Source organism: Thunnus thynnus, chromosome 20 (assembly GCF_963924715.1).
Source record: "Thunnus thynnus chromosome 20, fThuThy2.1, whole genome shotgun sequence".
NCBI classification, from domain to species: Eukaryota; Metazoa; Chordata; class Actinopteri; order Scombriformes; family Scombridae; genus Thunnus; species Thunnus thynnus.
The window spans coordinates 18,380,476-18,394,656 of NC_089536.1; the positions used below are offsets into that span (position 1 = coordinate 18,380,476).

At 43.1% G+C, this 14,181-nt stretch overlaps 1 protein-coding gene across 3 annotated transcripts in view; it reads left to right on the forward strand.

Annotated features, from left to right (window-relative positions):
• Positions 1–1,431: 1,431 nt before the first annotated feature.
• Positions 1,432–14,181, forward strand: part of bahcc1b (BAH domain and coiled-coil containing 1b) — a 64,460-nt gene continuing 51,710 nt past the window's right edge. Inside the window, exons 1-2 of one of the 3 annotated variants that reach the window (XM_067575409.1) lie at positions 1,432–1,831; positions 13,327–13,658. In XM_067575409.1, coding sequence (XP_067431510.1) covers positions 13,487–13,658 — 172 coding nt within the window. In that variant the 5' untranslated portion in view covers positions 1,432–1,831; positions 13,327–13,486. Of the gene's footprint in view, positions 1,832–9,492; positions 9,734–12,997; positions 13,126–13,326; positions 13,659–14,181 lie in introns of those variants that run through there. The other 2 variants (XM_067575408.1, XM_067575410.1) reach the window with 2 other exon arrangements.

Here is a 14,181-nt window from a genome sequence, read left to right on the forward strand (position 1 = left end):
CCTGGAGGTCCCCGCACCCCAATTGTAGGGATCCCCTCCTCCTCCTCCTCCTCCTCCTCCTCCCTCCTTTCTGCACAACCCACAGGGCTGATCGGCCCGCTTTTGTTCCGGACGCGGCGATGCAGGGGTTAACGTGGTGACGTGGTGCTCCTGAAGCGGTGACCCGCGGGGGCAGCCACTGGGGGCTGCGGGGGGAGAAGAGGAGAAAACCGAGGCTGAGGTCCTGTTTGGGAAAGGAGGGAAGGAGACTCCAACTGCCGCGTTTCTGCAATTATTTCCAAGCTGCTGTTCGTAGACTCCGCTTCTTCCGCATTCATCTCCAACCTGCGGCTCATTTGTTTTTACGCATAGGTATCCGTTTCTTCAGTAAAAAAAAAAAACGGCTTCCCGAATGGAAACTGTGTTTGTGTGTTTTTACTGCACGATTGTTTGCAATGATGTCTTTGTTTCTTTTAGCCCAGATCGACACAGCGGAGCAGACTGAGCTCTCTTTCTGTAGAGCGAGAAACGGGAGATAAATTCACTTTTACGCACAAACTTGTCTGGACCGTTTGGACTTGATCAAAGGCTGCGGGGCGAACGCGCAGAAATGCCGTGGACTCTTTAACGCCTGTGCTAAATGTTTATAGCGCTCTTACAATTGAACCCGTGTGTGCATGACAGTGTTTGCCTGCGCCGGTCATCCTCAGAGGGCAGGCAAGAACAAAATGCCTCTGAAACTCGGGAGAGCGGCTATATATAGCAGCCATTGATGTAGCTAGTGGTGAATTTTTAAAAGGTGGGTAAACTGTGACCTCCAGGCGGTAATTAGGCCTATCATTTGGCAAGCAACCGCCACTATAAACAAATATCAATTAGATTTCCAGAGACGATGATTGCTCATTTTCATGCCAGAGACGACCTATTCCGCAAATAAACAGTGAGTAGTTTGGTGTGGCCTATACCTTCCATATCACGGTTAAACACACGGTGCATATAAAGAGGAATGACTACTACAAACCTGGGTGTGTTTTTGCACCTCATACTTCACTTTGATAACAAACTTGTGCAGGCAGAAGGAAGCGAGAGAGCAGTTTGGCGCACATCTCATGCTGGATATCAAAAAAGATGCAAGTGGAAGGAGTGATAGGCCTTCCTCTCCTCCTCCTCCTCCTTCTCCTCCTTCTCCTCCTCCACCTCCCTTGCATAGATCCGGCTCAGCACTAATCACATTTGCAAACAAAACAATACTGGTCAGAGGAAGGTGTGTGTGTGTGTATGTGCGTGTGTGTAGCCTACTTGTAGGCTATATCTTTGTTGGCAGGGATGGAAGTGGGTGTATTCCTGGTGTGTAACTCACAAGCATACTTGATGATGTCCCTTTGCCCCCTCCCCTGATAAAAAAAAAATGCAAGAAAGCTCCCTTCTACTCTCCTATAGACAAGAAGAAAGGGTGCATGGGAAAGAGAGGGAGTGAGAGAAGGAAAGAGTTTCTCCATCAATTTTCTGTTTAATGTCAGCGCTTCAGCTCCATTGTGGGAGAGAGAGGACGCGTCATCCAGACATAAATTTGCTATTATACAGCCTCACGGAGACTCACATCCACAGGATCCGGCGCTTGTAGTCGGGAAAACCCCTCGGTGGATAAATTCAGCAGAGAGCTAACGTGTAAGGAAGTCCATACATTTCAGTGCGCGTTGGTTTGGAGAAGGATAGATTTTTTTCCCCCCCGAACTGTCAAGTTTTGGGAAGAAGAAAGGCTTTTTTTTTGGTACAACGGTAAAGCAATGTTTTGTTTCAGTTTATATCCATAAATACAAGACTGAACTATAAGGAGACGGTCGTTTTATAGGTAGGTGTTTTATGTTGTGTGTATTTAATGATTGTCAGTGTGGTTTACTCAGAGAAGAATTTAGAAGAATTAGTCGATGTATTTTCACGGAGTTTTGACCAACAAAGTCTAGATTTTGGGATTAGCCTAATCAGCCCTGAAGCTGTTTTTTTTAAATGCTAGACGTATTTTGAGTCGTGGCTCCAGGGTCCTGAAAAGTTATTTATTTATCAGTTTGTTTATAGATAGGCGTGATTTTGTGGTTTGGGCTACTTTTTTGTTTAAGACTGAAAGGCGCAAACTGTGCGGAAACGGAATTGAACGCTACCAACTTTAAAATCTGCAAGTATTTTTTGCATTTTATCCATAATTTTTAACCGCCTGACAATATAGAAACTGAATGGATGGATGCATGTTTTTATGACTGTTATGAGTGACAAACTTCGATCTCCTTCTTGAACATCGAGTATGCAAGTTGATGCAAGAAGGTTTATCAACTGGGGCCTCTCGAGGGCATGACTGTGCCAATATATTGGCGCACACGACACGCACGCACGCACGCACAAACACACACGCACACACACACACATACTGAGAGAGACGCTTTTGGCAACACCGTTGGCCATATCCATGCAAGATGACACGTCTTTCTCAGGTTATATTTCACTGATTTCTGAATTTGTATTTGTTAATGGTAATAACGATGGAGGCGGAGTAGCTGACTGATCCTCGAAATAGCTTGGAAACCTTTTTACAAAATTTCAATTTCATTACTTTGCTTTTACAGTTAAAGGCGAGTATAGTTTATTTTTTTTGTCGCAGACTCGCAGCTACAAATGTATAATTCATGAACAATTGTGCATAAAAGACTGGAGTCAAGTTGAATATAAGGTTCCCGCCCATACAGAGTTTCCAATTTTTGCATCTGAATTGACACATTTGGCACTTTAGCTGCAAAGGAAAGAAACTTCTAGATACTGTTGTGCTTTAGTGTCCAATGTGAAGAGATCTACATCACACAGCTGCTTTACGTCATCTCATTATTGTGGGTTTGTGTTTTCTTAAAAAATATATATATATATATATTATTATTTAAATATTACATAATTAATGATATTTTATTTTAATTTAGGGGAAACATTGGGTCAAAAAATCTTTTAGAAAGATACAGTCAGTCTAGGCAGTTAGTGCAAGTATGTGGAATATTTAATAATACTGAGTAAATTTGATAAAAACAGCTATATTAATTATAATATATCTTTATTATGCATAGAACATAAGCTACAAGTAACAGTTGTGGTCACTGGTCACATTATGGTTCAGCCACGATTTTAGTAATAATTTCTTCTTCAACTTTTGAAAGTTAAACTTTGTCTGACAGTGCATGGTGTTGAGTTCCAGGGGTTTCTGGCTAAAATGCTGCTGCCGTTGACGTCCAGCGTCAATCATGAATTCAGAGTTGTTGTTCTAAGAGATGATCCAGACGCGGAGATGATCTGATTCATCTGATTCTGGATCATCCTCAACATGCGGTCAAAATATGACCAACATGGTTAAGCAACAATGTGCAAGAAGACAAGATGACTAAATATTATAAATGTTTTTCACAGTGTTGAAAGTTTTCTGAAATACTGTTTTGTTTTTGTTTTTTTTCTTTAAGAGAAATGAAATGCTTGTTGCGTCACGGAAGCACATTATGGGTTAAAGTTGTGAATCACGCGAAACCCTTTTGTTGCAAAATCAGTTTTTGTGGCAATAATCAGCTTCGTTTCATAAAAAAATGTGAGTGATGACTTGCAGGAGGTCAGGTGACCTATTGACCCCACGGCCCATACTGGAGATACACACTGTTAAAAGTGTTAGTTTAATAATAGTTAACAGTTTTGGATACCTAAACTTAACAAGACATGTTTTATGATCTTGGTGACTTCTCGAAACAACAAGAAAAACAAAGTCGTTCACTTTCATTTTAATGAAAACCCCGTGTGTGTGTGTGTGTGTGTGTGTGTGTGTGTGTGTGTGTGTGTGTGTGTGTGTGTGTGTGTGTGTGTGTGCGCGTGTGCGCATGCCATTGTACACACATTTTTCCAGAGGAGAAAATGTTACAGAAAATTTGGGAGACAAATACACAAAATGAGGTAGCAATGGGCTCTGCGTTGGGCGCGTGGTGTATTTAATCCCATTATCTGCGTGTATCATATCAGCATTTAACTAACTGTTCAGCTCACTGGCTGTTAAAATTCAATTCTCCTCCCTGTCTGAATATAAACTCCTTATACGTTTACAATGCAAACATGCGCAACACGGCACGCTATGGCGGTTCATGTTCAAATGGTAACGATAATTAGAGCCTCTACCTGCGTCTTTTGATGGTCCATAAATAGATACTGGTGCTTTCATCTTATCCATACGGGCCTGGTAGTGGTTACAGCCGGATACATGGCTGTGTGACAGGCGCTAATTTGGTGCCCAAGCTATTCCCTCCGTCACCACCATCTTCACCATCATCATCTTCTACTGCGCCATCATCCTCTTGATCTAAAAGATGTCTGAAGACGCGTTTAAGTCTTCTACATGAGACAACAGTTTTGTTCCTTCAACGTCTTTGAAAGCGTTTGGATCGAGATCCTTTATTTTTAACTTGTTTTATTTTTCATTGCCAACTGTTATATATGTGTGTGTGTGTGTGTGCGTGCGTGTGTGTGTGTGTGTGTGTTCTGTGTGAGACATGAGCTCCTCTCCAGCCTATCTGTCAGGATGATCAGAAATAGCAGCATCTGTCCTGCGCACACAGAGAAGAAAAGGTCATGTTGTTTTTGTGTCCAGTCAACTTCTGACTTCATCATGTCTTCTTCTGTTTTTTCTTTTCTTTTAAGCGGTTATTGGGGAGGCGTTGTTTGTTGGGGGCTGATATTTACAGTGTGTTACAGTGGCCACAAAAATACCAAAAAAAAAAGAGAGAAAATGTCTCTGAACGATGTACGCTGTTACACGCCCAGAGCGCACAGAGCAGTCTTGTTTTTCATAGCCAGAGCTTGGCAGCGCTGCATTTCGCATGCTTTTCTACTCTAATATGGCTCTATTGTCTCATGGGGTTGCACCACCTTTAGATAGCCGGGGCGTCTCCCTGGTGAACGGCCCTGTTTGGAAATTCTCATCATTAAAGGGCTATCAGAAATATCTGGTGAGAATAGGATGGCTGCCCTGTATGGAGGGCCTCCCGTGGAGACAGCTCTCCATTTGGACCTCATTTAAAAGCAGCCTCGCCAATGTGTTTCCCGTTGACTATGAATTATGCCTTTTTAATGTGGTCCTATTTAGACGTTCAAAAGTTTATTCAATTAATGTTGGGGATGCAGTGGAGTGCACTCTAAACTCACTTCAGCCATGCACTGTTTGTTCACCTTTTTTTTTTTTTTTTTTACGGAGACATAACTCTTCATGTGGTTAAGTTGCAGCAAAAAAGCTGCACCAAACTTGCACGAAAATAGAGGCCTGTACTGCGTAGGCTTTAGTTGGACACAAAAGCGTCAAAATCCGAAAATAACTTCAGGATTTGTCTATTTATTTAGTCAATGTTTCGATTCACTCAACTGTAACGCACTTAACGTACAGAGACCAGGGAGAGGCTGCCTCCGGCTGACCGGGCCGGACGGCAGAAGAGCGGCCGGGATGTGTGGTTCCTCGCCGCGGAGGAAGAGCCCTGCGCACCGGCCTAGTGTGAGGGAAGAAAAGTGGGGGGTGGGGGGGAGGAGGGTGGGGGGGGAGAAAGGAAGGAGGAAGCGAAAAAGGGAAGGTGGAAAGTGTCAGTCAGGAACGCTTCATTGCTCGAGGACAATCCGCGCGCAGGACCGGTCTGTTTCAAGAGCAATCAGTCAATCCGCATTAATTATCCGCGCGCCCCCCCACCGTATAGGGTAGCTCGCGCTGGCACACGGACCCGAGGAGGCTGGGGTGCGTGTGTGTTATGCTTTCTCTCTCTCTCTCTCTCTCTCTCTCTCTCTCTCTCTCTCTCTCTCTCCCTCTCTCTCTCTCTCCCTCTCTCTCTCTCTCTCTGCGCACACACACCCAACCCCCACCTTTTAAGTGAAAAAGAACCAATAAAAATCAAGCTATAAAAGGCTTTTCCTTGTCACTAAATAAATTAAATGCAGATTTCTGCTTTCAGTGCCGGTCCCCCCCCCTCCCCCCCCCCCCTCCTTTTTTTTGAGCTACGAAACAGGATTCTTTATTGTCCCTCTGTCATTAGTGCTGAGGACAACACTGTTGGTGGAGAGAACAGGGAGGCCAAGTCCCATTTCACTATAAATATGTATATCCTACAATAGGATATTGTATCTATTATATCTACATATCCTGGCGCTGGTTCCTGTAATGTCCTGAATGGTTTATGGAAAGTGACGTTAACTAAGTAGAATAGTTAATGCAAAAATATCCAAAACACACATTTTCATAAAATAGGCTAACATAACAATTTTTAAAAAATATTTTCAGCCAATTAATAGTGAATTTGTAAAAATCTGTAAGTTTGATGGGATAAAGGTGAATTCTAACTGCTGACTGAATCCATGTAACATAGGCTATAGTTTATTTTTCCAAATAACTACTTTAAATTTCTTCTAATTTGTGGCTGCACAAATAAGTATATAACCTACAATTTTGACGGACGTCAAGCACGCAGCGTACAACTTCTACGGATCCACACAGCTTTATTTTTTTAGGATCTTAATGGACTCATAAATAAATGATAATTCACGCGTGTCACGCTGACCGTAGAGATCATTTTGGCCGTAAAATATCGACTGTTAACAACTGCCGAAGTCTGCAGAATATGGTCAGATTTGGGCTTTTTGTATATGATTGTGTGTGTGTGTGTGTGTGTGTGTGTGTGTGTGTGTGTGTGTGTGTGTGTGTGTGTGTGTGTGTGTGTGTGTGTGTGTGGACACGTGGTGGCTGAAGCCCATTGGAGAGGGCTTTGGAATGCAGGCTGCTATGTAAATGGGAAAAGAGGGTAACGATTATCTAATTACAGATGTGATTAATCTGCTTTCGCTTTGGCGTTATTTGATTTGAACTATATATAGCTTAGTATGTATCAATTAATTCCACTGTAAAGGTGAAAGTCTCGTATTCCTCCATGAAGGCAATTTATAAACTACCTCGGCTGCAGAACAGTTTGAGTCTCCTTTTTCCACTGTGTTTTGTTTGGGGCCAGACCAAAATAAGGGAAGGGGTCTCTGTTTTAATGTAAAGGGACATCAGTTGGAGCAGTCTGCATATACTTTATGAGGTGCATGTTCACTGTTGTCAGCTCTGGACAAGTTCTGCTAAAAAGCACGCAGGCTGCACAGCTTTGCTGTCATGCAGCCACATGACTGCATTGTTGCTGATTTGTTTGTTTGGAAAAAGGCTTTATAGCAAAAAAAAAAAAAAAAAAAAAAAAGGATTTATACTCATTTAAAAATATATGGGAATATCTATAATATAGAATATGGCCTACATATTTATTTATCTAGAAACTCTTGGTGACATTTCTTTCGCCGTGTGTGAATAAAAAATAATAAAAGTAGGTTTCTAACTGAGAAAGAATTAGTAACCTCATCTATTATCTTAATTGACCTACCGTTTAAGCTGCTGTGTAAAAGCGGAAATGTCCACTTAATTATTGAGCAGTTGGCTATAAAAAAAAAAAGTTCTGGTCAACATTTTAGGCGCAGCAGCACAACAAGAGCCCAGTTCTGTAAACGCAATATTGTCAGTGTTATCTCATTTAGGTAAGAAAATCTCATATTCTGCTTCTTGACAGACCTATCGTTCTCTTTCCACCGCCTTCCTCGTCGGCAGAAACTTTTCTCCCTTCGTGTTTGTGAAAAAAGGAGCTCCCTGGCAGCAGCGCAATAGCTGTTTTCCGGTTCTTGTTGCCGTCCTCTCCTCCATTTTCTAAACATAAAGTTGTTATTGCACCATTCCGCGAATCTAGCCTCTACATTTAATACAACGTGTAATTTCCCCCCCTTTTACCGTATTCCCTTTGATTTAGTCACTCTTGACTCTCCTTTTGCTCTGGGGCCAACGGGGTTCGCCGTGGGGGGCGCCTTGAAACTCCCCTCCTTATCTCCTTTCATCGTTCAGCGCGGGGCCGCCTTGAAACCGCAGGGGCAGTAATTGCTTTTTTCAGGCAGCCCAGTGCGGACTGGCCAGCAGCCAATCAGAGCCTTGTTTACACTCGGTGATGGACAGCACTGTGGCAACGTGCCAGCCAATCAGAAGCCTCGCAGGGGCCGGAGCCCCGAGTTTTAACCCTTTGCCTCCACGTATAAACAAACCTGGACGGGAATATTAGCCTATAGCAGCTCATATATTTCGACATGGAAACACACAAGCCCATATCCTTCCACTTTTAATTGGCTAAATTAGTGAACCGTGCGCGAGGCTAACCCCGAGGACAGTAATGCTTTCAAATTACGCAGTGATTCAATTTGCCCGCGTGTGTGTTGTGTGTGTGTGTGTGTGTGTGTGTGTATTTGTGTATTTGTGTGTGTGTGTGTGTGTGTGTGTGTATGAGAGAGACAGAGACAGGTAAACAGACATGCAAGTCATAAAATAGCAAATATTGAATATTCTATAGCATGTTGTTTAAATTTATGTTCAATCTCTCTAAACATTCCTCCCAAATTTCACATAAAAATAAACCTTTCTCCGTTTAAGTGTCGTTTTTAATGTTGTTAAATGACATTTTCCTTTACTGTGAATATGACATATTGATAGATTAAGCGAGTTGATACAGAAGAAATTCACGTTCATTCAAAGCTGCACTATGAGAGGAAGGTTTTGGTTTTATGGACCAAGCAGAGAATTAAATATGATCAAATCCTACTTTAGATTTACTCCCAGTATCCCAGTGGACATATTCTCTGTATCAACCTTAACTTAACTTTATGCCTATTAATTATAGGTCCTAATCTTCTATTATCTTAACGTGGTTGTGCACATGCGTGCATCTGAGAGTAAATATCTTGCATGGGAGAGACAGAGTGTACATGTCCAATAAATCAGACACAGATTCTGCTAATAAGGATTAATTTAGCAAAACACATTCAGTGGGGCGAGTGAAAAAAAAAGCGGATTTCCCTAGGAGCATCAATAAAACTATCACATCATCGCTGTCACATAGCAAAATAACGATTCACTCACAGCGCAAGCAGCATTTGAACTGAACTGCAGTGGGATCACACAGAATAGGCTAGATGCTGTTTGCTCTCAACCAGTGATCAGAAAGTGCAGGCAAGCGCTGCACGGCTCCAGCTCCTCTCCTCCCTGCACACTGAACAGCGCCGAGCTGTGCCGCCTGTCTCCTCGCATTTGCTTGTGCACGCAGTGCGCCGAGGGCTGCAAATCAAACGCCCGCCGTTTCTCTCCTCGGCTCCGGCGGCTTCCTCATTGGCTCGGAGCGGCAGCCAATAGGAGCGTGTGTTTACCGTCGGAAGGGGGGCGGGAGGGGTGGAGGATGGTGTGGGGTGGGGTGGGGGGGTTTAGGAAAGGGTGGGGTGGGGTGTGGAGGGGGGCGCCTCACGGGCACGCTTTCACATTGTCGTTCTCAAACCAATAGGCGCGCGCGTTCACCCCTCCCCGCGCACACACACACACCCCTCCATCCTCCTTCTCCTCCTCCTCCTCCTCCTCCTCCTCCCGGCGTGTCTGAGTCTCCGGCTGCATGAACGAGCCTCGATTCACTACAAGCCTGAACTTCTACGATGCGTCTCTCCCATACTTCAACTGACTGCACACCACAGTCTGCAGCAGCATAGGATGTAATCAATCCCACATGTTTCATCTCTGCGACTCGGGGATTTTCACTTTGAATATTTTTATACTTTTTCTTTCGTTATACCCTACTCGCCATGCAAGGGATATAACTTACCAGTAAGTAGCAAATTATTTTATAGCTGGCTTTTATAATCTTTAGTCATTGTGTTGCACTGAATGCCGATTTTTGTTGAAGTGCTTCTGCTTGCAGGGGAGGATGATCTAAATTTGGCGTTTTATTCAAATCATGATGCATTTTATTTTTCAAAAATCCAGCTGTTACAGGCTAAACTGTCATGCCTTTAGAGAAGTAAATAATAAAAATGCAAGCTGATAACCATGAGTGCTGCGCGCACAGAATAATGATGTAAAGACAACCCTTTTCAGTAATTATAATATTTGCATTAAAGCAACAAATCCCCTGATTTTACAGTATTTTGAGGGATTTGTTTCCTATTCTCCACTGTCTCCCCTCCTGTCCAATGTGGAGAGCTAAGCTGTGGGCGATATGTGTGTCACTTTTTTGATTTGACCTCTCTTCACAGCCAAATTACTTGTGTGTTTCTAATTCATTCAGATGACTATTCAAAACCACTCGCTTTTCAGCGCGCCTCTGCACGCCTGTAGTTTTATAGATTATAAATTGTAGATTATTTCTTTGTTAGCTTTCTATTGTGCGTGTGTGTGTGTGTGTGTGCGTGTGTGTTTGAGAGGGAGTGAGACAGAGAGGTTTATTGCAAACTGCAGTGCTCCCTGCTTCCCCCCTCGGTATGAAGGCTTTGCAGACGCCGGGCTGTCTTCGGCTCGGCCGGGCTTGTCTCTCCTGTTTAGCCGGAGTCTGAATATCCGGATGTAGTGTCCCGGTTATTCCTTATGACTTTACCTTATTGTAAAATTATTGAAGGCAATGAGTTGGCCTCTGGACTGTGTCCACTTGAAACGTGAATGAATTTAAATTCTCTTTATCTTTTGTCCAAAGGTGCACACATTTTTTTATTTAGTCGATTTTTTCCGAATTGCATAAAACGCGTATTTTTCATTTGAAGTCTCTGTTCTATGAGATCTGAAAAACACAATTCTTTACGGATTTGCTGACTTCTGTGTTATGTTCATGTAATATGGTTTTGACCAGTATTAGTAACTTTTGTAAAGGGATTCTTCTCTGAAGATAGTTTGACCCTTCACAGGGCAGTAATTGTGAAGGTGTGTGCGTGGTTGGGGTGTGTGTGTGTGTGCGTGGTTGGGGTGTGTGTGTGTGTGTGTATGGGGTTTGGTGGAGTCTGGTTGAAGTGGAAGGAAGTCTGAATGCCTTCCACGTAGATGCACAGACACACACACACACACACACAAGCACACGTTACATCCCAATGATCATCTTCAACCAAACTGTTACGCGCGATCTAGTCACGTCGTTTTGTTTGCGTGGCGTGGCGATAACACGGGATTTAGATTCAGGTTGTTAAATGTAGCCTGAGTGGCTCTCTGTTGACGTGGAATGTAAACAGCGAGGACGTGTGTTTAGGGCTTGAAAATTTAAAAATGTATAGACAAACGTCAGACGAGAGTGGTTTATGATTGATGTCCCGTAGAGAAAGGCCATTGTTTCCCACAGCCTAGGGGACAGGAGAGTCCATTTTGCTTTCCCAGTGCACCGGCAGCAGTCTGCGTTTCTCTGTTTTTTACCCTCAATTCTCCTCTTACTGTCGACTATGGCCAAAAGTGATTCTCACATACAAAAATGAAATTAAACAATTTTAATTTACTTGTAGATCAATCCAAATATTATCATGGGGAGCATTTGCATGCATTGGATATTTTATGCTGGGAGTGTTTTGACGCACACACACTCACACACACACACACACACACACATGCTCACAAACACACATTTGCAGGCCCTGTCAGAGCTGCTGAACTTTAGAGATCGTCTTTTCTCCCCCCCTCTCAAACACAATTCCTGAAAGTTGGAGTCCTTTAGCAGTAGTGTGTGTGTGAGAGAGAGAGAGAGAGAACGTGTGTGTGTGTGTGTGCGTAAAGGAGACTTGAATATCCGAGCTCATGCAGCCTATATTCTTCTGCACTTCATAAGCCCCTGGTCCACCAGAGCATTTGATATTTTCTTTGTTCCTTTATCGTTGATTCCTGGGAGGTGCTATCAGCAGCTACAGAGTGCTAGATGGACGTGCCATGCATTGAAAGGCCTAATAGATGGACTGCTGAGGTGTGTTTGGTGAACGCAGGCACCAAACTCTCCCTATCTGAGCGTCACAGGGAGCCCTATTTAAGTAAATGACCTAGGCTATAAGGCATACATATAAAGTCGATGATTTCCTAGTCTATTTCACTGTTTATTGCCCCGGTCTTTCGCGCTGAAGCATAAAGGTGATTTGATTTGTGTTTGTGATTACAGTGTAGCCTATGTATATATGCTGTATGTGTAGCAGAGGTGCATGGTGTTTGCCATTGTCAAAAGGCGAGGGCCACTGCTGCTGACTCCGTAGGAGTTGATAGAAATGGCTGTTTCATTGCCATTTTCATTAATAAGTAACAGAATCTCGGTCACCATGATGTAAAATATAAAAAAGCCCAGAACATTAGAGGTGAAACAAGTTTAGTAAATAAATAAATAAATAAAAAAAAAACAGCCAGCAGTGAAGTCAGATTTAATTTATAAAAGCTTTACAGGCATTGATCAAAGGCATGTGTGTGTATGTCTGTGTGTGTGTGTGTGTGTGTGCGCGCGCGCGTGTGTCACTGGACCTTATCAATCCCATGTTCCATGCCCCTTTTTAATAGCAGAAATTCAGAATATCTCAAAGTGACACAGCCACGTGTTAAATGTATAGTGCATCAGATTTAATGACAACTGAATGAGGAAAGAAATCAAACTTAATTCACACAAAAAAACAACACATTAATCAAAGCTGAAACGTGTGTGTGTGTGTGTGTGTGTGTGTGTGTGTGTTTCTGTTTTGGACAGTGTGAGGACTGCAGGTTGGGGGAAGAGATTTTAGTCGCTATAATTTAGGATAAAAAGTGCTTTTTATGTATTCTTGCTCAGGAACACTGTGCAAATGGTTTTCTTCATATTATAGTGCAGGAGCCCCCGAGGTCCAGCTTGTTTATGACCAGTCTTTGTTGAGTCTAAAGACTGAACAACTCTTCCTTCACCGAGAGAGGCTTTTTTACCGCCGTGAACTCTTGTACTGTATATGCATCATTTGTTTGTACCTGAGCCAAATCAACCCCTCTCCTTTCCACTCTTTTCGCTGATACAGAAAGCTCCCGTGTGCGTTATTTGCATCGTGTTTGGTCACAGGATGAAGACGAGGAGGGGGGTGGGTGGAAGGGGTGGGGGGGGGGTGTGTGGGGGGGGCAAACGGACTACTGTTGGGGCCAAGGATGTAGAGCAGGGTGAATCCACATAAACTCAGTTCACCCACCTTTTTATCTGCAGAACAGACTTTACTCACCTTTCTGGGCTGGCATAAATCGTCGTTACATGAAATGTTAAGTATAGAACAAGTAGTACGCGTAATGTGGAAATGTGGTCTTTTAAAACGCTGTTGAGAAATGTGAATTGCTTTTTGTTGCTTCGACTAAACATGAACAGCTACTGTCTCTCAGTTCAGCCTTTTCTTCAGCACTACATCCCTGGTTGGCTCATTATTGTCAGCGCTTTGACGTGTCTCCTGCTCTCTCTTTTGTAGGACATGACGGGGACTCAGTTTCTACTCTGCAAAGCCAAAACTCCGCTCAATGCGAGGGGATCCCGAAGTTCATAAAAGGGATTATTTGCATCTGGGTGCCTGAGACCTTCGGTGCCTCCGGATTTTACTTTGGATTTGGGATTTATCGGTTCTCGCCGGGATGGAAAGCCGAGATTTCGCTCCCCCGCACCACCTCCTGACGGAGCGGAGCGCGTTGGTTCACAGCGCCGCGTCTCGGATGGCGCCAGGCGGCCACGGCTCCGTGCAGCACCCCGCTCACTTCCAGCCTGGGAAATACTACCCATCCCACCTCTCCATGGGTCCGCACTCAGGTCGGTTTTGAATGCACTTCTTTTCTTGTGTGTGAATGACAAGTGTTGGTTTTAAAATAATTCAGCGACTCTCTTTTGTGTGAAGCATATGTTCTCCATATTGCAAACTTGGAAAACCTTTAAGATCTTTGAGACGAAGTGAAATTTACTAGGAAGGAAATTGCTCAGACTTTGTGGGCATTTAGAATTTAGCAAAAAGGCGCAGGCACCTTAAAAAGTTTTATGTTTTGCTTTATGAACTGTTTATGACATAGCTTCTCGCTGTCTATAATATATGAAAAATAAACATAATTTGTCAGTTTAGTATTTCAGCCTTGCGTAAAATGGTGGGAAATGTTTCTCTTCGACCAGGAATGTTTCTCTTCTGGCGTCTTTTGCAAATTAGATTAACTTTAAATTTACGGCACACCTCTTTTTTTTTGTTTTAGACTTAAAACCTCTCAAGAATTTATTCTAGGATTATTTGCCTTTATCACACAGGGATTATTAGGCGTTTCCAGTGGCATAATCTTGTCATAGATTT